This window comes from Miscanthus floridulus, chromosome 4 (genome assembly GCF_019320115.1).
Source record: "Miscanthus floridulus cultivar M001 chromosome 4, ASM1932011v1, whole genome shotgun sequence".
Taxonomy (NCBI): domain Eukaryota; kingdom Viridiplantae; phylum Streptophyta; class Magnoliopsida; order Poales; family Poaceae; genus Miscanthus; species Miscanthus floridulus.
The window spans coordinates 119,513,437-119,540,623 of NC_089583.1; the positions used below are offsets into that span (position 1 = coordinate 119,513,437).

General features: G+C 47.7%; 2 protein-coding genes, 2 non-coding genes and 2 pseudogenes across 5 annotated transcripts; 4 read left to right on the forward strand and 2 right to left on the reverse strand.

Annotated features, from left to right (window-relative positions):
* The first annotated feature begins 2,223 nt into the window (after nt 1-2,223).
* Nucleotides 2,224-2,295, forward strand: TRNAP-UGG (transfer RNA proline (anticodon UGG)). Its single transcript has one exon. It is a non-coding gene; the product is annotated as a tRNA-Pro (tRNA).
* Nucleotides 2,296-8,783: 6,488 nt separating this feature from the next.
* On the reverse strand, nt 8,784-8,883 carry LOC136553030 (U6 spliceosomal RNA). Its single transcript, XR_010782936.1, has one exon. It is a non-coding gene; the product is annotated as a U6 spliceosomal RNA (small nuclear RNA).
* A 4,574-nt stretch (nt 8,884-13,457) lies between these two features.
* LOC136549211 (momilactone A synthase-like) lies at nt 13,458-15,851 on the forward strand. Its single transcript, XM_066540471.1, has 4 exons — nt 13,458-13,616; nt 13,783-14,194; nt 15,675-15,737; nt 15,786-15,851. The coding sequence occupies exons 1-4, from the start codon at nt 13,582-13,584 to the stop codon at nt 15,849-15,851; spliced, it is 576 nt and encodes a 191-aa protein (XP_066396568.1). The 5' UTR covers nt 13,458-13,581.
* Nucleotides 15,218-15,328, forward strand: LOC136553018 (U6 spliceosomal RNA; annotated as a pseudogene).
* Nucleotides 15,852-18,175: 2,324 nt separating the features above from the next.
* LOC136552873 (momilactone A synthase-like) lies at nt 18,176-20,030 on the forward strand. 2 transcript variants are annotated; one of them, XM_066544446.1, is made up of 3 exons: nt 18,176-18,687; nt 18,795-19,645; nt 19,891-20,030. In XM_066544446.1, the coding sequence occupies exons 1-2, from the start codon at nt 18,557-18,559 to the stop codon at nt 19,627-19,629; spliced, it is 966 nt and encodes a 321-aa protein (XP_066400543.1). In that variant the 5' UTR covers nt 18,176-18,556; the 3' UTR covers nt 19,630-19,645; nt 19,891-20,030. The 2 variants fall into 2 exon arrangements, with proteins under 2 accessions (XP_066400543.1, XP_066400542.1); XM_066544445.1 differs by lacking the exon at nt 19,891-20,030 and having other exon boundaries at nt 18,795-19,734.
* A 4,162-nt stretch (nt 20,031-24,192) lies between these two features.
* On the reverse strand, nt 24,193-26,601 carry LOC136552874 (momilactone A synthase-like; annotated as a pseudogene).
* Between the last annotated feature and the right edge of the window lie 586 nt (nt 26,602-27,187).

Below are 27,187 nucleotides of genomic sequence, written 5' to 3' on the forward strand. Positions count from 1 at the left end.
TAGACTTGTATTTCAAAATGTTTGTGAAATCTTTTAGATTCAAAGGATTTTTTTTTTTAAAAAAATAAGCATTGGTCAAAGGTATACATTGGAACTGTGCAAAAATAAAATGTGTCAAATACCTTTACGTAGTAATTTTTATTGCCTCAAACCAAGTAGGACGACAAAAATCGATTGATAAGGGTTCATATTTAAGACAAGTATAGTAGGGATTTTTTTATTTTATAATGTTTTAAAACAAGAAAAACATACAATGTATACGAAACATAAGGCACCCGAAGTAGTGAACCTAATTGTTTTTTGTTCTATATGTATGAACCAAAATTTATTCAAACAGAGGAGCGCGAAGCAGGGTTTGGTGTAATGGCGAATCTAGAGCAAAAATAGAAGGGGCTGGACGGCTAGGGTGCATCTGCCTTGTGTGCGCATAGTTTTTCTTGAACAAGTGGCGAATACATGGTGAAATATTGATCATGAGCATGGGTAATTTGACGAATGACCTACCTGTTGCCCTGGTTCGGCGCACATACGCTGATGGTGGCTTGGTTTTTACGAGTTTGAGATGCAACTTCCAATTTCCAATCCAAATTAACATAAAATTGATTAATTTGATTTCCAATCCAATTAAAACACGTGGCCGTGGCTTCTTTAATTTGATTATCATCTACCTCTTGCATAATGTTTATTAATTTCTTGTGAAAGAAAGAAAGAAAGAAATCAGGAGCTTGTTTGTTTGACGTGGGTTTGGAATTAATATGTAGATGTACAGGCAGGCAGGCAAGGCACACAAAGCAAGCACCAGACTGCAAAAAAAGAAACAAAGGAAAAAAATATATTGTCAAAAAAAGAGAGACAGAAAAGCTAAAGCACTAGGACCGGCCCAGACCTGCTAGCTGACCAGCTAGGTGTGCGTGTCTGCGCCGGCTTTTATCTGGGCCTTGTTTAGATGTCATCCTAAATTCTAAGTTTTTTCACTCTCTCTTATCACATTAATTTTTAGCCGCTTGCATAGAGTATTAAATGTAGGTAAAAAAATAACTAATTACACAAGTTTAGTTGAAAATCACGAGATGAATCTTTTGAGCCTAGTTGGTCCACGATTGGATAATATTTACCAAATAAGACGAAAGTGGTACTATTCATCGAGTTCAAAAAAATTTACAAAGTGAACAAGGCCCTAGAAGCGCTGACCCAACCCAATGTCACACTCACACCCAATGCAAGACAGGCCGGCGAGTTAGCACCCCTTCTAGAAGGTAGAAGCTGCAGTAGCCTTTTCATCAGCTGGCTAGTGGCTGCATGCACGCGCCGCGTCTGTCTGGACGTCCCTTTCGACGACTCCATAAGTTATGCGTATTTTCTTCCATGACCAACTTGTGAAGGTCCTTTGATGGTGATGGATCGATATGGGTCGCCACACTCCCTTCCCTCGTAGTACTGCGTGCGTACGTACAGATACAGGCCGGACGCCACACCACGCCACCGCCGCCTTTTCTTGGCCGCCGGCTGGCCGGCGATTTTTCCAATGTCCTCCTCTTCAAGACGTAACGTACGTACTATGGCTACTGCACACGGTACTACGTAGCTAGCTAGCTCGGCATAGGACCACCCAACAACATAGTAGTTGCATTAGAAAGCACCCAACAAGAAATTATGTTCAGATAGAGATATATATAGAGATGCACAAAAATGGACACAATTTTAATGTTTAATATTAATATAATATAGTCACCCACAAAGATGAATTATAATATAGTCACGAAGAAATTCGGTTATTTCGGTTCGGCTCATCCGATCAACGCCACCCACAAAGATGAATTATAAATCACTAATCACCAAATAAATAATGCCAAAACATTCACAGAATAAACCATGAAATTTCAGTTAACTGTTTCTTGATTAAATCAGTTTCGCCAGATATTTTATCCTCCCCTACTTCCTAGCTTTACCTTCTTAATTAAGGTTTGAGCACCTTACCAGAGTACCCTACCTACCTGTCTTGTGTTGTGTCTGGCATTCACACGGCAGCCTGCTGAGCAGACGCTGTGCTATGCTAATGAGTCAAAGCTCACAATACCTGCAGTCGAGAGAAGCACAGGGCATGACCAGCGAAAAAATTCAATAGCACTGAACGAGTGGGCTGTGGGAGTAGAAGATACAGAAATCGAGGCACTATGTAGAAGATTCCTATATTAATAATTAAACTACCGTATCATCATAACAGGGCATTTGGTCTAGTGGTATGATTCTCGCTTTGGGTGCGAGAGGTCCCGAGTTCGATTCTCGGAATGCCCCCTTTTATAAATATTTTATATTATTTCTAGTCTGCCCTTGTTTTATATATCGCTTGTAAACCTTTTTTTTTTAGGAAGTCTTCGAACCAGTAAACCGGCCTGCTCCAGCAGGCAAATCTAACTGTGTCTGTCTGCGTCTTAATAAACATCAGCTGGTGTGTGTATTCAGGTCAGAAAGCCAAATAATACAGGAGCCAACCGGATGGAATAATGATTCTTCTTGCAAATATCAAATATATATGTGATGAAATATAAATATGGTCATTGAACACAGAAGCCAATCGGATGGAATGAAAAAATAGCTGTGATGAAATATAAATATGGCAAGAGAGAACTGCCCCGGTGTGCAAGCTTTACACACCACCTGTTATAAAAGAAAGATGCAAGTGTGTGGAAAACGCAAAATGGCATAGAAATTTTTTGAAGGCAAAAAGAAGAAGATCTGTCTAGGTGACATTTAGTTGATTTGGCTCTCCCTGTTAACTGCATTTTTCATGCACTTACGCTATCATCTAGCTATATTTACACTCTTCTATTACTATATTTACACTAATTTCTTCGGTGTAATTTATAGGACAAAGTGGTGTAATTTGAGAATAACCTAAGATCTCAGACAAATATAAGCCAAATTTTCAAAAAAAAAAATCTATGGATTTTAGATACCAGAGAAATATATGTCAAATTATTCACAAATATCATCAAATTGTTCATAAATATATAAATTTACAAATAGAAGAACAGAGAGAGAGCAAAGAAGAACAGACACCCGAGAGCACATCTCGTCTTCCAGCAGCAGAAAAGGGATAGAAAGAAGAGGACGGCGGCGCCCGCACTGGGGACACCCGCGCTGGGGACGCCCGCCCGGGACGCTCCACCCGCGTCTGCACTAGGGCGGCGGCGGCGGCCTACCCGTCGGGGACGTCCGCGTCGGGGCGACGGCGGCAGCCTGGAGCGGCGGCAAAGGAGCGCGCGCCCGCCCGAGCAGAGGAGCGGCCTTGGGGCGGTGGCAGAGGAGCGGCGAAGGAGCCCGAGCAGATGCCGACACGTTGAAAGCTCTAGTTTGGTTTTGGTGAATTGATGAAACCCTAAGTGCTAACCTAGTTTATCAAGTGATCATGACATAGGTAGCACACTTCAAGTAGAAGAAGCTAATGAAGATCATAGCATGACAATGGTGATAGCATGGAGATGATCAAGGGCTTAAACTTGAAGAGAAGAAAGAGAAAAACAAAAAGCTCAAAGCAAAGGTATAAACCATAGGAGCTATTTTGTTTTGGTGATCAAGACACTTAGAGAGTGTGATCACATTTAGGTTTGATAGCCGTACTATTAAGAGGGGTGAAACTCGTATCGGAATGCGGTTATCAAAGTGCCACTAGATGCTCTAACTTATTGCATATGCATTTAGGATCTAGTGGAGTGCTAACACCCTTGATAATATTTGTGAAAGTATGCTAACACTTGTGCACAAGGTGCTTGCAGGGTTGAGATGGGTTTGGGTCCCTCTCTCCCTCCCGCCGAGCTTGCGAGGCGGGATTCGGCGCTTTTGGAAAAATGAAATGTCTATTTTCTATTGCGCCGGATGCAAAATTCTTGGTGATTGGCTCATTGGAGCAAGGGTGAAGAAGTTAGAAGTGAAAACGAGTTGGTCGCAAAGATGCCAGCGTCGGTCAACTGACCGGACGCTAGATCTGAATGCACCGGACGCTGGCAGGCTGCGTCCGGTCGCGCTGACGTACGGTGTCACAGTAGCTGGAATGTGACCGGACGCTGGCTGCGTCCGATCGCATTCGACCGGACGCGTCCGGTCATGCTCGGGAGCTTACTGGAAACGACCGGACGCTGGGCCTTCAGCGTCCGGTCAGTTCATACCGGAGCGTCCGGTCAGGTCAAGTGACCGTTGGAATCAGGACACGTGGTCGTCTGCGAGCGACCGGACGCTGGGGTCCAGCGTCCGGTCAACACGACTGGAGCGTCCGGTCAGAACGCGTTTTGCCCAGTGAAGGGGTATAACGGCTCTATTTGATGGGGGCTCTATTTATAGCCCCATGGCCGGCTCAAGGGGACAGCTCTTGCACATTTTCATTGACATAGCAACCTTGTGAGCCTAGCCAAAGGACTCCCACTCATCTACATCATTGATTCATCATCATAGTGAGATTGGGAGTGATCCAAGTGCATTGCTTGAGTGATTGCATCTAGAGGCACTTGGTGTTCGTGTTTTGCTGCGGATTTCTCTTGTTACTCTTGGTGGTTGCCGCCACCTAGACGGCTTGGAGCAGCAAGGATCGTCGAGCGGAGGTGGTGATTGTCTCCGGCTCCGATCGTGGTGATTGTGAGGGGTTCTTGACCTTTCCCCGGCGGAGCGCCAAAAGGTACTCTAGTGGATTGCTCGTGGCTTGTGTGATCCTCATCTTGTGTTGGTTGTGCGGCACCCTATTGAGGGTTTGGCGTGTGAAGCCAATTAGCGCGTGAACCTCCAAGTGAGTGAATCGCCACAACGAGGACTAGCTTGCCGGCAAGCAAGTGAACCTCGGTAAAAAATCATTGTCTTCATCATTGATTCCGAGGTGATTGGTCATCATTGTTATTCATCTTCGTGATTGATTGGTTCATTCATCTACACGGCGGTATAACCCTCTTAATCACTCTCTTTACTTTACCGCAAACTAGTTGACAAGCTCTTTAGTGTAGCTAGTTGTGAGAGCTTGCATGCTTGGTTGGTGTGGCTCTTTAGTTAGCCTTTGAGAGCACACTAACATAGGGTAGTGTCATTGCTCTTGTGTGAATTGACACTATCTAAACTAGAATTGTGGTAGGTGGCTTGCATTTTGAGTAGGCTAGCGCAACACTCGCTTCGCCTCATAATTGTCTAACCATTTAGTTAAGTGGTGTTGTAGAAATTTTTATTAGGCTATTCACCCCCCCTCTAGCCATTAGGACCTTTCACACGTGTAAGATCCAACAGCCTAGAATTCGGTTGAAGGATGGACCAAAATCACTCGGTTGAGAGTGAAAAAAATACTGAGGATAGTTCGTCCTTCGAGATGATGCTAGCCATATATATATATATATATATATATATATATATATATATATATATATATATATATATATATATATATATATATATATATATATATATATAAACGCAAGTGCTTCTTGTTAATGAACAGGACGGAGCCAAGGGCATCAGCAAGTGCATGGGTACAGGGCCCATAATTTTTAGGGGCCCCCAATCCTGATGGATATATCAAGGGTGTGGCTAGTGTCCGGACGTCCGAACGCCGACGCTGCTACTCCATTTCACGTGTGTCGCGAACACGCAGGAACCTCCGCGCCTCCTGTTCGGACACCTGCACCCCCTCTACTTCCCACGTCCGCATGCACGCGGGGCCGCACTCCCATTCCCTTTCACTTCCCGCGCCCGGTGCATGCACGACACCCTAGCAACTCCCATTTCATGCGCCTGGGAACTCCCGTTTCACGCGCCTAGGACTACCCACGCGCGCGCCCCTGCCTCCATCCCCCTTCGCTTCCCATGCGCATGCATGGTGCCCCAGCAACTACAGCAGGCGGCTGTAATAGGTGGGTTCCGTTGCAACATGTGCAACCCTAGATCTACTTTTGCAACACCTAGATGAAACACTTACAACGTACGTCCGAAACCACTGAAACACTTGTAAGATACGTCTGAAACACTTGAAAAACACATGTGTAGCCATTGCAAAACATATACAATATCCAGATAAAACACTTGCAACATACATATGAAACACCTGAAACACTTGAAAATGTACTCTTGCAACAAGCATGTATATGCAACATCGCGGTCTACTTTTTGCAACATCCAGATGAAACACTTGAAACATACATCTGAAACACTTGAAAACATACGCTTGTAACATGCGTATATTGTCATTGCAACATCTGAGATATACTTTTGCAACATGCAGATAAAACACTTGAAACATAAGCCTGAAACGCCTCAAACACTTGCAACACGGCGTTGTTGGCTGCTACGGTCTACCTGGTGGGGAACTGCGATAGCTAGCAAGCTCGGGTCACGGGGACATCGCTCCACGCGCTCACGCCCTCGGCGTGGCCCATCGCTCCTCCTGCTATTCTACCGCGGCCTAGGCTCGCCCCGTCGGTGCAACCCCCGCTGCTGCTATTCCAGCGCCGCTGCTGCTCGACCGCAGTCGTCCCGCGCTGTCCACTCGTGGGGCTGGGGCGCGGCACGGCCAGTGATGGGGTGCGGCGCGGTGGAAGGAAGGGTATGGCGCGATGGGAGAAGGGGGGCGGGGCGGGGCGGGGCGGGCGGATGCGTGGTGAGGCCGCAACCCCGATGCGAGTGCGAGTGGGGAAAGATTTTGGAGGTAGAAGAAACATAGAGATGAGCACTCCTGTTGGGCTTGTCCGCTGCGTAGGCCTAGTAAGACAACGTGCGGATGGGACCGACGACCGTGTGCAAGCATTTACGATACATCAGCTATTATCAGCCATCACTACTATAGTCTATTGTTTGCTATCAGGTGCCTGCAAACTATTCCCTCTGTCTAGGAAAGAATGCAATTATAGGAATCGTGCCAGTCAAACTAGCTAAAGTTTGACCAAATTTAAAGTAAATAATATTAGCATTTATGTTTCTAAATAAAATTATTATGAAAATATATTCTATAAGTAGTCTAATGGTGTTTATTTTGTTCCATGAGTATTATTAGTTTTTCATATAATTTTAGTCAAACTTCAAAGTATCTGACTTCTCGAAATATGAGAATTGCATTCTTTTGTGGACGGAGGGAGCACACTCCTAATGACTACCACCTAGGCCTAACTAGGGGATCATGGATAAATTCAAGCCCATAGCGTTAACTTCCATGCATGATCGATGTATGCACTGAACACTTGTAGATATAACATGAGTCTGGAATACAGAGCAAGACCTATACGTCTAGAGCCGGTGACTATTACTAGGTCATTTTAATCTTTTTGTTCAGTTTTGAATTATTCTCACTAGTAGGGAAATGACATTTTATCCGTTTTGATTTTGGGCTTTAGTCTCGGTATTTTTTGCGTCCGGGAGTAAAGGAAGAATTAGTCTCGGTTGGAGCTACCAACAGGGACTAAAGGCTCCTGTCCTGTCACGCTTTCGCAGCAGGCCACCTTTAGTCCCGGTTGGTGTTACCAACCCAGACTAAAGGTCCTTCAACCTTTAGTCCCGGTTGGTAATACCAATCGGGACTAAAGGGTGACCTTTTAGTCTCGGTTGGTATCACCAACCCTGAATTAAAGGTCTCCCACCCGGGACTAAAGGTACCCCACAGGTCAATTCAAAAGGAGAGTATCCAGGACCCTGTCACATGTGGTGTACAGCTGAATTGTTAAGGAGTTTATGCGCGAGGAAAGAGGTCCTGGGTTCGAATCTCACACATCGCAAGAGAGGTCTCCCTATAATTTCGTTTATTTTTCTTCTGAGGATGGACTTTTAGTCTCGGTTATGTGACCCGGGACTAAAGGCTAGGACCTTTAGTCCCGGATTCATAGTCCCGGTTGGGAAACCGGGACTAAAGCCAGTTCCCAAACGGGACTACAACCCATTTCTCTACTAGTGTCTACTATCCGTCATAACATTACATCAACTAATGTTTTTTTCCAAACAATCATTATATGAACTATATAATTATCCTTCATGTATAACAGTTACGTATAATGTTCCAAGAGATTAATACATGTGTAAGATATTCATGGAGAATTTGTAATTATTATAATCTTATTTAATTATCAAGAGATAAGGCCACATTTTAAAGTTCGGTATATAGGGCCCCAAATTTTATCGGCTTGGCCTTGTTAATGAATCTAAGCAATGAAGGACGATTGAACACACGCCTGAAAGCACCAAATCACCAAAGATTAAAAAAAAACATAACACAATTACACAAGTTAAATCCTAATGGTTTGATACGGGGTAACACACTGTTTATCTAGAACCTGTTTGTAAAAAGCAAGAGGTTAAACGTTGGAGTACAAGTACAAATTTAATCCTGACTGCCCTCCAAGAAGCTAGCTGTGCTGTGCACAAAATCCTGCAGGCCCGAAGGACCTATATGTAAGGAGGCAACAACAGAGCCAAGAACAAAGGAAAGGCCTGCAAGGCCGAAGGACCTGTTTGTAAGACATCTGAGGACCAGGAGGACCTATCTGTAAGCAGCCTACAAGGCCGAATGACCCGAAGCACCTGTTTATAACACATCCAAGGAGCAGGAGGACCTATCTGTAAGCAGGCAGGGACCAGCGCGTAAAATCTCAAGGACCTGGTTGTAACACATCCAAGCACCAGGAGGACCTATCTGTAAGCAGGCAGGGACCGGCGCGCAAAATCTCAAGGCAGGGACCAGCGCGTAAAATCTTAAGGACCTGGTTGTAACACATCCAAGCACTAGGAGGACCTATCTGTAAGCAGGCAGGGACTGGCACGCAAAATCTCAAAAAAATTTGGACCATTTCTCGATTTACGCGTGTCATCCTTGCACAGGGGCATGCTAATGTTCCTGTATGTTCCAGTTTCATCGGATGTCTCCGGAGAGACGATGCAGCTGGTGCGCTCGGGACTATAAGCTGGTGTTTGCGTTGCTGCGCTGCGCTTCCGAGGTGGTGCTAAACAACGTCGCCCCCTCTTGCTCCGGCTCCGCGCCGCGCCCTCTCGCATCGCAACGCAGGGGCCAGAGCGGAGGCGTTCCGCGCGGCCAGTCCGTGGGCTGGTTTGTTTCCAGCGGCCCGCTCAGTGGAGACATATGGGCCTCTTTGTTGTACCGCCTTGTCTCGTGCTTGTTTTTTTTTTCTTTTCACGTTTTTAAATGAATAAATAAGATTCCCCTCAAAAACAAAATAAGAGATAATAATATTATAAATAAAAGTGGTCGATTAATCAATATATGCATGGCAGCCCACGGCACAAACATGAAACGTATATGCAGATGGTGTACGTGCATGCTTTTGCATTGCACGTAGGAAGAACTGAACTGCCCGTTGTCGTTGTCACTGTACGTGAATGGATTATGATGCGCAGTATAGCTAGGTACTGTATGTAGCAAGGGACTTGCTGACTGGCCGGCCGGGCGTTGTATATATGGTCTGGGCTGTCGAGCCAACTTAATTGTTTATTTTTTTTCTTCTCTGGGGTTAAGCTCTAGTTTTCTAAATTTATTTCAGTAATTGATGATTTAACATGCTTGTTATTTTTCCCGTGGTAGACGACCGTGTCAGTTGACATTTGGACATATATGATGACTCATGAATAGTAAAATCTAACAGCTTAGTATTTTGGATATGCTTATACCCGTGGTAAGTGACCGTTCTATCGACAACATCGTGCATGTGATGACTAAAAAATTTTGAAATCTACCGTCTCAGTATTTCGAAGTGCTCATAGTGGAGTAGGGGATGTGTGCTTGTTCGCAGAAGTGAGTGTGCGTGCATGCATGTGAGCGTCTACATCTATAATGCGACTCACAATAAAAAGATATTTATAGTAAAACCAAAAATTTCAATAGATATGTATATCCTAATATGATAGACAAACAAATTTAGATACATAAAAATATTTTGTTGTAATTGTATTCTATTCAATTTTGTTGTCTAAGGATATTAGTAGACATATAACAAGATTTTATTTATTATACCCTTTTAATATAAACATACACTATTAAACTCTCTCTCTATATATATTCGGCATGTTCGCTGGTTGGTTTCTGGACTGGTTTGGGCTGGCTGGTGCTGGTTTGTTGTGAGAGGAAAACACTGTTGGCTGGTTAGTTTGGGCTGGCTGAAACCAACAAGCGAACAGGCTGATTATAAAAAAAGTTTGTATTGTTAGGGGGGCCATGGCCCCTGCTGGCCCCTCCCTTTGCCTCCGCCAGTAGGAGTAAGTACGACAACAAGCATAATAATGCACGTACGTATGTTTGTACCGGGCCGCGGGGGCGTTTTGGACACACGCACTTGCATCGTGCGCTCGTAATCGAATATTCGAATGTGCATGCATGATCAATCAGGCGACCGTTCCAACTGAATAGTGAACAACAATGCAATGCCGGCGTCCGGAGTCCGGACGGTGTCGGTGCCCGGCCCGGGCGGCCTGTCAAACCTTATGTTGTCAACTTGATCAAAAGATTCAGCTAACATTTTTTTTTTACTTACCATTCCTATTCGTTCTTGCAGCGACGATCCCCTATAACTTGCCAGCACCCTTATATGTTGTCTCCCTCTTTTCCGTTCTTGTATCGGACTAGACAAGTTCTTCTTTATCGACAATATTTAGGGCCTATTTGATACAACTTTAGTTTTTCGAGAGCACTTAACAATTTAACATGCCTTCAATTCCGAGATCTAGAATTTTCAGAGCTAGAGTTCTAGCCTTGAGAGCAAACGTACTCACGCTCTCTTTCTCTCGAATGCATGTGTCGCAGCATGCAGGGAAAGAGCCATATTGGAGACGGCGCCGCTGCCCGCCGCTTCTCCACGGCCGCAGACTTCAGCTTCAGTCATAATCGTTCCTTTCGCTCTCGCTACGACTAAGGTGTTGTTTGGTTCTGCAGTTGGAACATGAACGTTAACCTAAACGAGTAACAGTGAGATCTGTTATGGTGCAAGAGAAGACAAGATTTGTTTGGTTGGCTTCTTATTAAATGCCGACGGCCGGGAGCTGAGGAATCAGATAGCGCTCGGTGGTGAAGTTGTATGGACTGGTATCCATTCGCCGTGTGATTGATTGCAGTTCGGTCCAATTAACCAAACGCCAAGCAAAGGAACTTATTTGCGGATTACAGGCCTTTTGGCCCCCAAACAAACAAAACCTAAGAGGGAATGGATCGGATGCATGGCCAGTGTACAGTTGTTAGCTAGCTAGAGATATCAGAGACGACGTTGTATACGAATTGTAGAGATAAACCCTTCTCGATCTGGTGGATAAGTGTTAAGCGTACGTCGTTCAAGAAAGAGACATGAAGAAGTGGGAGACAAATTAAACCGTGGAAACAAGAGAAATGACGGACAGCTCTGAAAGTGAAAGCATACAATCAAAGGCTACTAATGGCACGGCTGTACGTGCTTCACTTCTACAGTAGGGAGAAATCCACACTATAGTCATGCCGAACTCACAGATTCATGTCTGGATCGTCAGACGATATGCATGATACAGGACCGGACCTGTTACATTGGAGATATTTTCTGATGGATGATAGATGACAGCCTGAAAACGCTCTCAGCTCGTTTATTTACTAGAAGGTTCAGCAGCCACCCGTTTCGATATATATGCAGCATATATTTTTGTAGTTTAATTTGTTGTGGCTGCCGCCTGCTAGGTGAATTCACACTGGAACACTTGGAGCCAGCGCCTCGAAAACGCACAAACGTCTGCCACATTAGACACGATGTAACTTGTTAGTTACACAATGAAATATTCTCTTCATATTGTGTTTATTAGATATAGTATATATATATATATATATATATATATATATATATATATATATATATATATATATATTTGATAAATTTCGTTCATAAAGATTCAACGTACAAGTTTGATTTAGATGGCTTATGATTTTTGTTGACGCAGATTTTGATCACACAACAGTTAGGGCTCGATCTTCTCGGCTTATTAGGCTGGTTTCCCCGTCCGCCCACGGGCACCCAGTCAAAACCAGTCTGGCTAGTCTGGTTTCTTCTATTGCCACACACACTACTAGAGAACAGACTTTAGAACGATGTCCTAATTTGGCATTAGCCTCGGCATTTTTTTGCCCCCGGGACTAAAGGACCCTTTAGTCCCGGTTGGTAAGGTCCCTGCCCAATGATGTAACTGAACTGAAAACAAATTAAACAAAAAAAAAAGAAAAAGAAAAAGAACCTTTAGTCCCGGTTGGGGTTACCAACCGGGACTAAAGGGTGAACCGTTAGTCCCGGTTGGTGTTACAAACCGGGACTAAAGGGTGCGCCAGGTTTGCTCGGCTGGAGGGCCTTTAGTCCCGGTTGGTGTTACCAACCGGGACTAAAGGTCCCTCTTTAGTCCCGGCTGGATGACCCGGGACTGAAGGTTCCACCTTAGTCCCGGGATCGTTGTCCCGGCGCGGTAACCGGGACTAAAGGCTGTTACCGCCCGGGACAACAAGTCCATTCTGTAGTAGTGACAGTCAGCAGCATAAACCGGTCTGGCCGGACCGGATCGGTTTTCTCTTAACTTTGCAATTTTGGCCTAAATTTGATCCTTTGATTTAATTGAGAGAGAGCATGTAGCGATCGAGATCACACGATAATGAAGCAATTAATCGAAATGATAATCTGACTCGTCTGTATTGCGATCCAAACAAATTGATAATAATCCGATCGATACGCTAATATTATATCTAATCCACTCTATTATACATTGTTTCGGCGATCCAAGAGGGCAGTAATATATGGGGTTTAGCTCCACGAGGCCACACGACTTCTGAAGTTTTGATCTGCACAACATGTACAGTGTAGCATCTTTAATTTTTAATACATGTTATGTTACATAAATAGCCACGCGCGCATCACGAGCACATGCACTGAGAAAGTCAGCTGGCCGCTTGTGAGTTGGGACCGGCGCCGGAGCTTGCGTCGGTCGGTGTGGACGTGTACTGATCGATGGTACCGGCCGGGCCGGCCAGCCAGCAGGGCGCCGCCGCCGGAGACGAACGCCCGAGGAGCACAAGCAAGCAGCCGACCAATGCACGCAAGCCGTTTGTGGAGAAAGTCCACAGTGTTAAGTAGCAGCAGCCAGCAGGAGATAAGGGACGGTGACGAACGCGCGCGGGCGACGACATGCATGCCTGTGGTTCGGTTCGTTTTTGCCTTGCGCGCGTCGGCACGCAGTCCACACTCCACAGGGAATCAATGCAAGTGGCCATATGCATGATGGATGAGCTGGTGGGGTCGCCCAGGTGGGAAACAAGGACGTAGTACTACGTGGCGTCCCGTCGCTGTCTGCGTCTGCCGGCGCCGCCCAGCTGGAGTAGGCACATGGATGTAACACACGGCACGGCAGGCACTCTACAGATCGATCCTGTGCAGTGGCAGCAGCTCCGACTGGTGGGGAGGGAGAGGGAGGCGCACGACGACTTTAAAAGCCGACGCCCTGGTCGCCGGTCGCCGCCGCCGCAGATCCATTACTGTACTACTTTAAAAGCTAGCTGTTCATCGATCAGGGGATCGATCGGAGTTGCACGTACGGCAGAGCTAGCTAGGTACCTCCTTTTATATCAAGATGTTGTTCAGAGCAGTAGTGCAGCACGCCCTCAGGTATATATGAGTTTGATCGGCCTCAACTTGCATTGTTTGTTCTTTGGATTGATCCACAGCTAGCTAGCAACAAGCACGTTGCTTCCTTTTTTATTCGTTTTTGCATGCATTGGGTTCTTCAATTCGTTCAGTGTGATATGATGTACCTAACCCATCTCTATCGCAGGCAGGGAAAGAGCCGAGCTGCGGCGCCGGTGGCCCTGCTGCCCGGCGTCGGCGTCGTTGGCGCCGGCCGCTTCTCCACGGCCGCAGCAGATGACTCGCAAAGGCTGGCCGGGAAGGTGACCCTGATCACGGGCGCCGCGAGCGGGATCGGTGCGGCGACGGCGCGGGAGTTCGTCCGCCACGGCGCGAAGGTGGTCCTAGCGGACGTCCAGGACGACCAGGGCCGCGCGCTGGCCTCGGAGCTGGGCGCGTCCGCAGCCTCCTACACCTGCTGCGACGTCACGGACGAGGCCCAGGTGTCCGCCGCCGTGGACCTGGCCGTGGCGCGGCACGGCGCGCTGGACGTCGCCTTCTGGAACGCCGGGGTCGTGGGTTCGCTGTCCCGCCCGCCCCTGGGCGCGCTGGACCATCATGTAATATTCATATAAATGGATAGTCGCTTGATACTATATATATTTTGTAAGAATAAATTGCGCTGTGGGTCTTTAAACCCCCCCCCCCCCCCCCCCCCTCTCACCTAGATCTAGATCTATTAACGTTTTTTTTTCTGGTCTCATAAGATTCTGCCGCTACATGTCATCTAACGTGAGAGGATATGGTGGTGTGTGACGCCACAGTGCGTGCAACGAGTGCGCCGCCCCCGCGCTCGCTGGCCATGTCACGTGTGCGCCCAGTGAAAAAAAAAACTGAAGCAGGACTAAACCTCTTGGTAGAGTCTAGCGTGCACCCAGCAAAATTGGAGCATCAGAGCACATGTTCTGATTGATTTCACCTCTCCCTGATTTGCGTGCAGTCACCTCGGCTCCATTGCGGCAAGCGTGCAACAACCCGCGGGAGGGTTTTTTTTTTTTTTTTTAAGAAAGTGGATGAAAAACACGGTTTCGGACGAAATATCGTGAGGAAAAAATACTATTTCGAATAAAAAAGCAAGCGGATCAAGCCAGGTTTAAGGACATGGATGTGCACGAGGTGAACCCAGGCTGGGTCATTGGATCGCCGTATATACGTACGTCCTCGCGATTACATACATACCAGTACATACATACTGAAACTAAATAAACTAAAGCTTATCGCACTAGATTTTAAACTAAGCTCAACTTAGTACATATACATACTCTGCATTTTCCTTGCCCTAACTTGTATGCGTACTTAGTACGTACTTCTATTACAAGGTTACAAAAGGGGAAAAAAAGAAAGAAAACTCCAAACACGAGGCAAGGCAGAACAACAAAGCGGCCCATGTGTCTCTAGTGAACGGGCCGCAGGAAACAAACCAGCCCACGGACGCCTCCGCTCGGGCCCCTGCGTTGCGATACGATGCGAGAGGGCGCGGCGCGGAGCCGAACAGGAGGGGATGACGTTGTTTAGCACCACCTCGGAAGCGCAGCGCAGCAACGCAAACACCAGCTTATAGTCCCGAGCGCACCAGCTGCGTCGTCTCTCCGGAGACCTCCCATAAAATTGAAACAATACGGGGAAGATTAGCATGGCCCCTGCAGTCCTGCACAAGGATGACACGTACAAATCGAGAAATGGTCCAAATTTTTTGAGATTTTACGCGCCGGTCCCTGTCTTCTTACAGATAGGTTCTCCTGGTCCTTGGATGGTGTTACAAACAGATCCCTGCCTGCTTACAGATAGATCCTCCTCGTCCTTCGATGTGTTACAAACAGGTCCTTCAGGCTTGCAGGCTTACGCACTTCTTCCAGTTTTTTGCGCCCCGGTCCCTGCCTGGATGTGTTACAAACAGGTCCCTGCCTGCTTATAGGTAGATCCTCCTGGACCTCGGACATGTTACAAACAGGTCCTTCAGGCTTGCAGGCTTATGCACTTCTTCAGTTCTTCCAGTTTCAGGCTTACGTTTTTTTTTTCCCGTTTGTACAACTTTTGAAGGTCTTTACAGTTTTGTCCTGCACTCTTGCTCTTGCTTCTGGCCTTCTGGGTTTACATGGCTCTGTATGCAACCCTGCATCTTTCCCTCTTCATGCTTTTTATTACGAACAGGTTCCAGATAAAGTGTGCAAAACTGCAAGTACCCAGTATCATACATTTAGGCCTGAACTTGTATAGTTGCGTCTTCTAAAATATATTTAGTTGTGTACTTGTGTTTTTTTAAAACAAATATATATAATTGTATTTATGTTTTTTTATAACACACGTCGGTCCTCTTGGTGATTTGGCGCTCTGTGTTCAATCGTCTTTCATTGGTTATAGTTAGACTCATTAACTGCAAACACTTGCGTGTATTCATATAGATTTTGGCTACTGTCATCCGAAAGAAGAAACCATCGTGTATTCATATAGATTTTGGTCAGTATCATCGGAAAAAGGAGGAAAAAACCTGAGCGAGATAAAAAAAAAAACTTGAGCGATTTTTGTTTTTTTGAGAAATTTTGTTCATAACTAATTCATAACAAAAAAAAAGCAATGGCTCAGGCCGATGTTGTTTTGCAGTTTCCACACACTTGCATTTTTCTTTATAACACGCGGTGTGCACTGCATGACAAATTTGAGTTACATGTTATTCTTTGTCCGGCGAAAGAAAGAACATTTTTTCACAAAAAAAAGAAAGAAAGAAAGAACATTTATCAATTTAGCGTAGCTTGGTTGGTTGGGTTTCTTGTGGAGGAACATGTTCTTCCGGCACCAAGTTTAAGTCCTATGCTTGGGATTTAATGATATTATTCTTGCAGTGTAGCTGACGTACTCTCGATAACGAAGCGCTTGTAATGATTTTTCCATTAATCTCGAGATCTATCGGTTCGATAATCTTAGTCTTGCGGAGGTGATAATAGGGTAAGACGTGTGCGCCTACGTTTTCAGGGTGAGTGCGCATATACAAGTGTTTGTGTCTATACTCTGATTCAGAAAAAAAATGCAATTCAAGCATACGGCGTACGTACACAAAGGATGAGAATCCATCCTTCTGTAGGCAATCATTGTAGCAATATCTTGTTCTAGTTTTATCAACAGCAAACTAGTATAGGACGAACATAGAAGTAACCCTTCAACTCTTTCGTCCTTGCTGTTATTACCATGGTTGTGGCACATCATGGTTATATGAAAAGGTTATAATCTTTAGTAAATAGTTACCATAAGAGGAACTCTAACTCTTTTATATAAAGTTGGTTGAAGATAAAAATTAATATCAAAATTGTAGAATTTGATAAGACCTATACCATTATAGTTGACAACATTCTTACTTGAGGTCATTTCATGGGTCCAAATATTCATCGGTAATGATAGGACGTGGGCGTCCGTTTCTCTGGACGCTCCGCACCAGCACTCCGCTCGCTGCTTAAGAGCGCGCCCGCAATCCGACTCCATATCTCCAAAAAAATCGCTCGTCTTCTCCAGCGTAGCTGCGTAGGCCGCTCGCTGCAGGCAGCGCACCCGCCCGCCGCGACCTTCTCCAGCGCAGTGGCACCGCACCCGCATCCCATCCCTGGCTGCTCCGCTGTCTGCGGCACCATTCCATGCCGCACCTCAATCCACCTCGCCCATTGCGGAAGAGGAGACAGGGGAGGCATGCACCTGGAGAGGCCTGCGCCCTCATCAACCTCGCACGTCAGCAGGAAGGGGAGGCCTGCACCTGCGCCTGCGGCTGGGTGTACATTGGTCCGTTGACGTCCCCCTGACTAACGCATGTTGCAAAAGTATATTTCAATTGTTTCAGATGTTTCTGAGGTATGTTGCAAGTGTTATATATCGATGTTGCAAAAGTAGATCGGGATGTTGCACATATTGTAATGGTTATACACATATGTTTCAAATTTATGTTCCAAATATTTCATCTGTTCCAAACGTATGTTGCAAGTGTTTTATCTGGATGTTACAAAAGTAGAACGGGATGTTGCATATACATGCATGTTGTAAGCATATGTTTTCAAGTGTTTTCATATGGATATTGCATATGTTTGCAATGGTTTTCAAATATTTTTCAGACGCTTGTTTCAAGTGTTTCATCTGTCTTTTTTTTGTATGTTGCAATTGTTGCATCTGGATATTTCAAAATTAGATCGTGTGTTGCACATGCGATGCGCGTGGGAAGCGGCTGGCGGCACGGGCGACGTCCAGGACGGCAGTGGACCCACTACTGGTGCGCTCGCTCACGAGCCCGACTGCGCTAGGCTGCTCGCTTCCTCCCTGTTGGGCACCGTTAGGACGCTAGCGCCCGGATCAGACGTCCGAGTATTCATTACAAGCTATCAAATTTAAAATTCATTTTTTAAAAACTTTTCAAACAAACTCGGGTGTTGACCTAGGATGTACTACTTTATAGCGGAAAAGAATTTGATTATTTGAGACAGTGTTGACATAGTCATTCCATACCAAATACAAAACGCTTACGTCATAGACAAGGTAATAAAACAGAAGAAAACAGGGATCTGAAGCGGGTTGATCTCTTTGAGAAAACGAGAGGCTGGTGTGGATAGACGCGCGCGCGCTGACTTGTCTCGCCCCCACCCATTGACACATGACCCATCGGCCGTGGCGTGCCGTGCGGTGCGGTGTGTCGTGCCTGTGCGTGCGCACGGTCCCCGCGCGGCAGCTTTGTCTAATGCAAATGGCAGCCTGGATCGAGCCGGGGAACATACAGGTACAGCTACCTTGAGGGCCACTCTGTACCGGCCGGACTGCAACAGGGCTATCTTCTAAGCTTGGCTGCGTGTGCGTGGCCGTTGGGCTATACCCGGCCGGCAAAGCTGAAGACCCAACACTGAACCACAGCAGAGGTGGACCTGGCCGTAGAGCTAGTAGGGCGCTATTGCAGCATGTTCCGAGCCGTGCAGCGTGTTGTCAGGGCCAGCGGGAAGATCCGGGCCGATCCAGCCGCCGCGCCCGCCTTCCACCTCAGTCGCTGCTTCTCCGCGGCGGCCGGGCCACCACCGCCACCGCCACAGAGGTTCTCCATCTCACCGAGATAGTAGCGCTAGCCACCTCCTGGAATCATTCGTCTCGATCGCATGACACGCTCATGTTTGATTTATTTGTCCGTCCATCCGTCGCTAGGCTGGCTGGAAAGGTGGCGCTGATCACCGGCGGCGCGAGCGGCATCGGCAGGGCGACGGCGGTGGAGTTCGTCCGGCACGGCGCCAAGGTGATCCTCGCGGACGTTCAGGACGACCTGGGCCGCGCCGTCGCCGCAGAGCTGCGCGGCGGCCCGGACCCGGACGCCGCCGCGCCCGCCGCTGTCTGCCACTACACCCGCTGCGACGTGGCGGACGAGGCGCAGGTCGCGGCGGCGGTGGACCTGGCTGTGGCGCTCCACGGCCGCCTCGACGTGATGTTCAGCAACGCCGGGGTCAGCGGCTGCCTTACACCCGTCCCCGTGGCCGCGCTGGACCTGGCCGATTTCGACCGCGTCATGGCGGTGAACGCCCGCGCGGCGGTGGCGGGCGTCAAGCACGCCGCGCGCGTCATGGTGCCTCGCCGCGCGGGGAGCGTCATCTGCACGGCCAGCGTCGCGGGGGTGCTCGGCGGCGTCGCGTTCCCGCCCTACAGCGTCTCCAAGGCCGCCGTGCTGGGCCTCGTGCGCGCCGTGGCTGGGGAGCTCGCGCGGTCCGGCGTGCGGGTCAACGCCATCTCGCCTACTTACATCCCCACGCCGCTCGTCATGGGCGCCATGGCCGAGTGGTTCCCCGGGGTCACCGTCGAGGAGCGTAGGCGGATCGTGGAGAAGGACATGAACGAGATGGAGGGCCCGGTGCTCGAAGTGGAGGACGTGGCGAGGGCGGCGCTGTACCTGGCGTCCGACGAGTCCAAGTATGTGAATGGCCACAACCTCGTCGTTGACGGCGGCTACACGGTGGGGAAGGTGCCCAACATGCCACCACTTGGACACTGACGTGTTGCCAATCGAGGCACGGTGAATGGCTTTCTCTTCATCAAAATATTTGTTTTTTTCTTTGAATTTTGCTATTGGAAAACTTAAATAAACTTCAAATAACTTCTTTGCCTTTTTTTTCTCCAAATATTAATGGAGACTGGACCGAGCCGACTGATCCTGAGATTGAGAAAATCACCACGTTGTGCATTGCTAGCTAGTTTTCTACTATTTCTAGTTCTTACGACCACTTTATTTGTTCTGCAACTTCTAGTTGCGAAGTTGCGATAATGATTCCACATGGGCGCCCGTGAGGACGGACGCAGTCTACCCCACTCGCTATCGTGTCTTCGCCGAAAAAATAAAATTCTCCTGCACGCACCCTCTCTCGCTCCTGTCCGCCTCCACCGCGCTGCCTGCGCGCGCGCGTCTGTGCTCGTCGTGGCTGGCCCACTGGCCGCGGCCGCCTCCACCACTCTGGCGAGCTGCGGTCGCCTCTCCATCGAGCCGACAAAGGGGGGATGAGCTTCGTGTGATGCCGTCCCGTCGACGAGTTGCTCGCGCTGCTGTCCGCACGACGAGCACCATGCGCCGCAATCGACCTCCGCGTAGACGTCGAGCTCCACAACGACAAGCCTCCATTCGTCCAAGCAATAAGATGACATTGCATTGAAAACACATGTTGCAAGCGTATATTTTAAGTGTTTCAGATGGTTTCATCTCGATGTTGCAAGTGTTTCATCTTGATGTTGCAAAAGTAGATCGGGATTTTGCACATGTTGCAATGGCTACAGCCGTATGTTTCAAGTGTATGTTTCGAATCTTTCATCTGTTTTTCCAGACGTATGTTTGCAAGTGTTTCATCCGGATGTTTCAAAAGTGGATCTGGTGTTGCAGCAAGTCTTTCATATGCATGTTTCAAGTTTTTCGTCTGCCTTAAGACGTATGATGCAAGTGTTGCATCTGGATATTTTAAAAGTAGATCGGATGTTGCATCTCTCTCCTCGCTTTTATGCTGCCTCGCATCGGTGTTTCTTCCTCCTCTAGCGCCGGCTGGGCATCCGTTGCCCCCTCCCTCTCTTTGTTGATGCTGGTGACGCTCGGGCCAACGCGGGCCCCGCATAGGCGCGGGCGTCCGGATGCCCCGTCCGGTCGGACGTCCGGGCGCTAGTCGTTCTGTTCTGGTTGTTCTTGTACAAAAGGTTGGTTTTTGACAATGGTTGTACAGTTGGCCTAGGACCATGATGAGAAACAAATTTTTTTAAGGTCTTGGTCCTCTCCAAAGTGCATCTCTACACACACACACACACAAAATGACTTAATTAATTAATAATTCCTGGAATTTTTAGATTGGGAAGTTCAACGCTAAAATAGAGCATGGACTTCAGATGTGGGGGATTTACCTGATTAAAAATGGCCTCAGGTTAGGCGCTTGGTTGCTAGCTTGCTGCCAAGTGCCAACGGTGAACGACTGAACGATCAATGAATGAGGCCCTGCTTGTGGCCGCATCCATCCAGGTCAGCGCCTACGCCCCAGGCGGCTAGGCACTAGGCAGCCAGCCTTGCAAGGCCACGCCCCTGCCCACGGTTCCCAGCGCATGCATGCGCAGCTGTGGGCTGCGGCCAAGATAGTGAGATGGTGCTTGGCGGTGCCCCTTATCCCTCCGAGTCTGGTGGCTGGTGACGGCGTGATGGCCATCGTGCACCGATAGGCAGCGACTAGGGTTAAGTAGGGACGGGGAGAGAAAGGAACGAGTGAGAATTCCATGAAAGGAGGAAGTAGCGCGCTGCACATGAGGAGTCGGTGAAAGTCCCGATTTTTTTTAATTGAGTGACTAACATGTTTCATATGAGAGGAACATATACTTAGTCCACATGTACACTAGCATGAGCAACTAATAGAGGCCAGTGAGGAGATGGCTTGGACATGTGATGAGTGCTCGGCTAGTGAAGGGATGGCGTAACTTATTGCATATGAGACATGACATAGTCTCATGTGTCCTAGATAGAGAAGATCAAGACGAGGCTTCTACGAAGGACCATGTTGCAATAGTGAAGGGCAAGCTAGAGACTCGGGTGCGGTGGACCATCGAGGCTGGTGAAGCGCAAGTGGAGGGCTTGGCGCCGATAGACCAAGGCAATGGTGAAGAGCAAGCAAGGCTACGATTGATGAACCGATAAGGTCATGTGAAGCTATGAAGTGGATCATATCATTCATGGAAGATCAAAACAAGCTTATGCATCGCTCTTGGGCGACATTCACCCATAGATATGCGCTGATCATGGTGGACTTGTGGGTACAGGTGTACACACTCCGTAGAGTTAAAACTATATGTATAGCCGTGATTCTTTAATTGGTTAGGATCGGTTCTTGTGATCTGTTTCAGCAATTTAGCTTCTCTTGTGCCTCTTCTCTCCCCTGAATATAGGTCCGGTTTGAGGTTGTTGAGACAAGGGCATGAGGAGGCCGTGCGCCTTGTCGCTTAGACTAAGAGAATGAGGGTGTTGTTAGAGAAGGTGAGCGTGATGATATGAGATGTGGAGTGGATGGTGAGAATGAGTGTATGGGTTGGTTTTGAAGAGATATATTGTATTACTTGTGCTTTTTCTGCATACGCTAAGAACAGCAAACTACAGCCAAACTATTAGGATCATCAGATCCCTTATTTTATATTCTCCACTAAAGCTCATCGGTGTGAACTATGTGCTACACACATCTGGTGGTGTGTAGAATTCTTGACCAGTAGTGGTGATGAGAATAGTAGTTTGTTTTGTCCACACTCAAGGATGTCTTTGCATTGGAGATTTGTCAAGCTTCGCTACTACGATTAGGATATCGACATTTTTTTTATTTTAGCCCCAAGGGCTTGTATCCAAACTATTGTAAAGCCCTTATTTATGTACTCTTGTATTGTATGGCAATATAATCAGTTGAAAACTGGATATCCGTGATAGCGGAGATATATTGGGACTATCATATAGGGGTAAAAGAGTCGGAATTTCTGTTTTGAAAATTTTGATTAGTTTCATTGCTAGCTCATGAGTTACATATCTCATAATCACACGTTCAACATTGTTGATCCAACCAACTCTGCTCATCCTGTAGGCCTATAGCTTGCTGGCTACTTGTGCATACGTTGTTTGTTCAGACTATGTTATGCCACTTCTTTCATACTGAATAATGCTGTGGCCAATCAAATAAGTTGAGATTTTGGAGGAAACTGAAACAAGTTGAATACTTGCATGTGTTTATGGGTGCTAGATATTGTACAAAAATATTACGCAAGAGTATGTTTTCGAGATCAACACAAACACCACAAAGTTATGATTAGCGTGGCCAAGGCATGTATGAGGGTGGCCTTATTCTCAGTGGCTGCGAGCGTGGTTGCGAGAGAGTCGCTGCGAGCGTGACTGCAACAGTCGTGTATGAACCATGACACAAGACGCAAGGGTGGCTCCTCATCTGCGGTGATCTCATCGGAATTGAGAATGCACCGCTCATCATGCATGACCCGCCAAGCAAGGCGCAAGGTGAGCGTAGCAACCACAGATCTGTTGTCAAATTCATGCTTGACGATGAAGATGATGATAAGTTGACTCTTATCTTTGAATATATATATATATAGCACTTTCTACTATAATAGTATTTTGTTAAGGTCCAACTGGGTGGCCAAGCAATTTTATGGCTAGTAAATTGGTAGTAGTCTAAAGTACAATCTCCTTATCATTACTAAAAAACAATTTTTAGAGAGAGAAGGCTTTTTACTATAGAGGCGGGTCAATATACAGCCGCCTGTATAATGGCCTCCAAAACGAGCCGCCTCTAAAAATACACCCAACCGCCTCTAAAAATGCCCGTACTTTTAGAGGCAGCTCTATTTCCAGCCACCTCTAGAAATCGATTACCAGCCGCCTCAAAATAGGAGCTACATGGTAAATTCGAATTTTCAAATAACCTCGGAAGAAGAAACAACAAAACAAAAGTTATAGATCTCAAAAAGTTATGCAACTTTATAGTTGTCAACGTTTTCATTTGAAATCATCTATGTATGGAAAATTACGTTTGAATTTCTCACATTTGAAATTCGAATTTTTCAAACGACCTAATATGGAGAGCTACCAAAGTTGTAGATCTCAAAAAGTTATAAAACTTTATAGTTGATAATTTTTTCATTTGAATTCGTTTGGGTCCCAAATACTAATTTTAGAACCAAAGCCGTGCGTTTTTCGCGCCAAAAATCATGCGACTAGCGCATGTGAGGCTGGCTCGTGGGGTCTTCTTAGTTTTTTTTTCTATTTTTTCGACCTAGATTTGTGATTTCTTGAAAAACGATTTGTAGAAACGGCTCCTATTCCCATTTTTAGATGGTGGCCGGGCACCCGCCTCTACTAAAATCGTCGTCGATTTATAGAGACGGAAAACTAGAGGCAGCTAGGTTGCCCGCCTCTATTGAGGCATATCAGACTTTAGTGTTAAAATCTGCAGTAGTGTATATCTATATAATGAACAAGGGAGAATATTCGTGCAAATTCTCTATTACGAGTTTTCAAATTTTTTGAAACTATGCACATATATTACGAGTACATAAAATGTTTTTGAATCTTTTTTTGTCATCTGTGTTAATTATAACTTTGACTAGCGTTGTTATCCCACAACTGCAGAGGAGTTCGATCTAGACGGATCCATATGCACTTCATTCATGTATTGGTACTTTGGTAGGCAGTCAACTAATGAACGAAACGAAACACTCCTCAACGACGTGCTGCAGGGCGCCGCCGGCCTGTTGGGCGCTTTGCTCACCGTGAACCCACCATCGACGACCAGATTTTGCCCGTTCACATACTTGGCCTCGCCGCACGCCAGGTAGAGCGCCGGCCCTGGCGATGTCCTCCGCCTCCAGCACGGGCCCGACCATCTCGTTCATGTCCCTCTCGAGGATCCGCCGACGCTCCTCGACGCCTCTCTCAGGGAACCACTGTGCCGCGGCAGCCATCGCCAGCGGCGTCGGGATGCCGTGCGGAGAGATGGCGTTGACGCGCACCCCGGAGCGTGCCACCTCCGCGGCCACAGAGCGCACGATGCCGAGGACCGCCGCCTTGGAGGAGCTGTACGCGGGCGGTGCCACGCTGCCCAGCACGGCGGCGGTGCTGGCAGTGCAGATGATGCTGCCGCGTGCTTCACGCCGGCGCCCCGGGCGTTGACGGCCATGACGCGGTCGAAGTCACCGAGGTCGATGCCGCCCAGCGGGGGCGGCGCCATGTCGCCGCCGATGCCGGCGTTGTTGAACATCACGTCGAGGCGGCCGTGGAGCTGGACAGCGAGGTCGACGGCCGCGGCGACCTGCGCCTCGTCGGTGACGTCGCAGCGGGCGTAGCGCACAGCGTCGGGGCCCAGCTCCGCCGCGACGGCGCGGCCAAGGTCGTCCTGGACGTCGGCGATGATGACTCCTCGCCCCGTTCCTGACGAACTCGGCGGCCGTGGCCTTCCCGATGCCGCTCGTGCCGCCGGTGATCACTGCCACCTTTCCAGTTAACCTACAACCCAACTCGATCAGCAACCACCAAAGCAACGATAATAGGCACTATATGGCTCCTCTGGTTCAGCATATTCCCTCCATATATTTTGGTCATGATGAATGAAAAAGTCAACTAATCGTAATTGGTTTTAACCAGAAAATTTCTATACTATATATTATCATTTGCTAGAGAATCATCACATAGGCACTTTGGACGCGGCTAACGCACGGTCGTGCGTGCGATTAGCGCCGTGAAACTGCACACCATCGCTACATCCTCGCCTTCTTCCTCCTTGTGTGCCTGCCGCCCACTGCCCCGACGTGGGCGGTAGGGTCTCGCCAGAGCTCCGCGGCCGTAGGAGCTCCGGCGAGACCCTACCACCCGTGGTGACCTCCTCCCCCTCCCACCCTCCCTGCATGTTGTCGTGAGCTCCAGTCATGACCTCCTTCCGCGGCGAGCTCTGGCCATGGGCGCCCCCTCCCGACCTAGCCCGGCCGTCTCCACCGCCACCAGAACCCTAAAGCCGCCCTCCCGTCGTCCCCACCACCTAGGCGCCCTGGGCCCGTCGTAGTTGCGGAAGATGAGAGGGAGAGAGAGAGAGAGAGAGAGAGAGAGAGAGAGAGAGAGAGAGGAGAAGCACGCCGAAACCTTGACTCCCAGATGCTTGAACGCAGGAGGAGGGGGAGGAGGATACACCTCGCTGGTGCTGAACCCATCACCGCCGCTAGAACCCGCGTGTGTGTGGGGAGAGAGAGGAGACATGGATAAGGTTGTGTGCGGTAGGGTCCCTTTCCTCTTACTAGTGTCGCGTGCCTGCGGTGGGACAAAAGCACGGCCGGCTAACATAAAGTATTTACCTTGAATAAAGTCTATTGATACACCGGTAGAAAGCTCTTCTCGGACGCCGGAGTAGGAACGCGTAGCCAGCAGCGGAGGCGCCCAACTTCGTAGGCTGCAGCGCTGCTCTTAGCTCGGTTGTAGACCCTTTATGTAATATCGAAGCTTGGAGTTGTATGCTAGGACGGTCCAGCCTACGGCTATAAGACCTCCAAGGCCGCTCGTCAGAAGAGCGTCGTTTGTTTGTTTAAACTCTTCTTCTTAATTACAATGATGTGTAAATCTTTTGCGTATTCGAGAAAAAAAATACAAAAGCTTTATATCCTAAACTTGTATATAATTTGAATGATTGTCAAGAAAAGTTATATAAATGACCTTTTCTCATATAAATATGATTATCATTGTAGGACTGGGGAAGTATACTTAATTAGCAAGTAATTATGCACGCGAAGAGAAGAGAAGAGAAGAGATGACGAGAGAACCAAACACGAACCTCTGGGAGTAGGGAGCTGAGCAGAAGCCATTGACGAAGCCCGACGAGGAGGCTGGCCGGAGGAGTCCGCCCTTCTCCCTGAGAAGAATCAGTTGCAGGGCTCTGAACATCTTGTTTTCTCCAACCCGGCCTTTCGACCAAGAAGAGGCAAGGCCATGTTTAGTTCCCCATAATTCCAAACTTTGGCACTATGCAAAAAGAAGATTCCCCGTTACTCAAATTTGCGGTACATGTATGAAGTACTAAATGTTGACGAAATAAAAAACTAATTGCACAGTTTGGTTGTACTTTGCGAGACGAACGTTTTGAGCCTAATTAGTCAACGATTCGGCAAGTATTACCAAATAAAAACAAAACGACACTGTACCTACAGTGTCTCTACAGTGATTCGTCAGCCGCCAAATCGGCCGAACTAAACGCGGCCCAAGAGAGTAGCTAAGCTGCTGCGACTGCGAGATGGTTTCTTTTGGCCCCTCCGATAGAATACTACAACGGCGGCATGCATGTCCGGGCGCCCGGCGCTCCAAAACGACCTGCACTGCATGTAGACTTTCAGATTGGAGATGCTTGTCAGCTTGTGTTACGCAGGCCGCCACGCCTCCCGCCTTGTAGGTCAGAGCGTCAGGTGAGGAAGGTCAGCAGGGAGGACTTTGAATCACCATGATAGTATCATCCAGTACGTGAACAGGAAATGAAGTGGTGATTCTGTGGTTAATATATGTGTGAATGTGC

What these genes read in the sequence shown, in the direction of transcription:
- LOC136549211 (XM_066540471.1), top strand. Translation starts at nt 13,582, where the DNA reads ATGTTGTTCAGAGCAGTAGTGCAGCACGCCCTCAG. An exon ending in TGGGCGCGCTGGACCATCAT is followed by an intron (nt 14,195 to 15,674) that starts GTAATATTCATA and finishes CAACTTTTGAAG; the next exon opens with GTCTTTACAGTTTTGTCCTG. An exon ending in TTCTGGGTTTACATGGCTCT is followed by an intron (nt 15,738 to 15,785) that starts GTATGCAACCCT and finishes TATTACGAACAG; the next exon opens with GTTCCAGATAAAGTGTGCAA.
- LOC136552873 (XM_066544446.1), top strand. Translation starts at nt 18,557, where the DNA reads ATGTTCCGAGCCGTGCAGCGTGTTGTCAGGGCCAGCGGGAAGATCCGG. An exon ending in CCACCGCCACCGCCACAGAG is followed by an intron (nt 18,688 to 18,794) that starts GTTCTCCATCTC and finishes ATCCGTCGCTAG; the next exon opens with GCTGGCTGGAAAGGTGGCGC.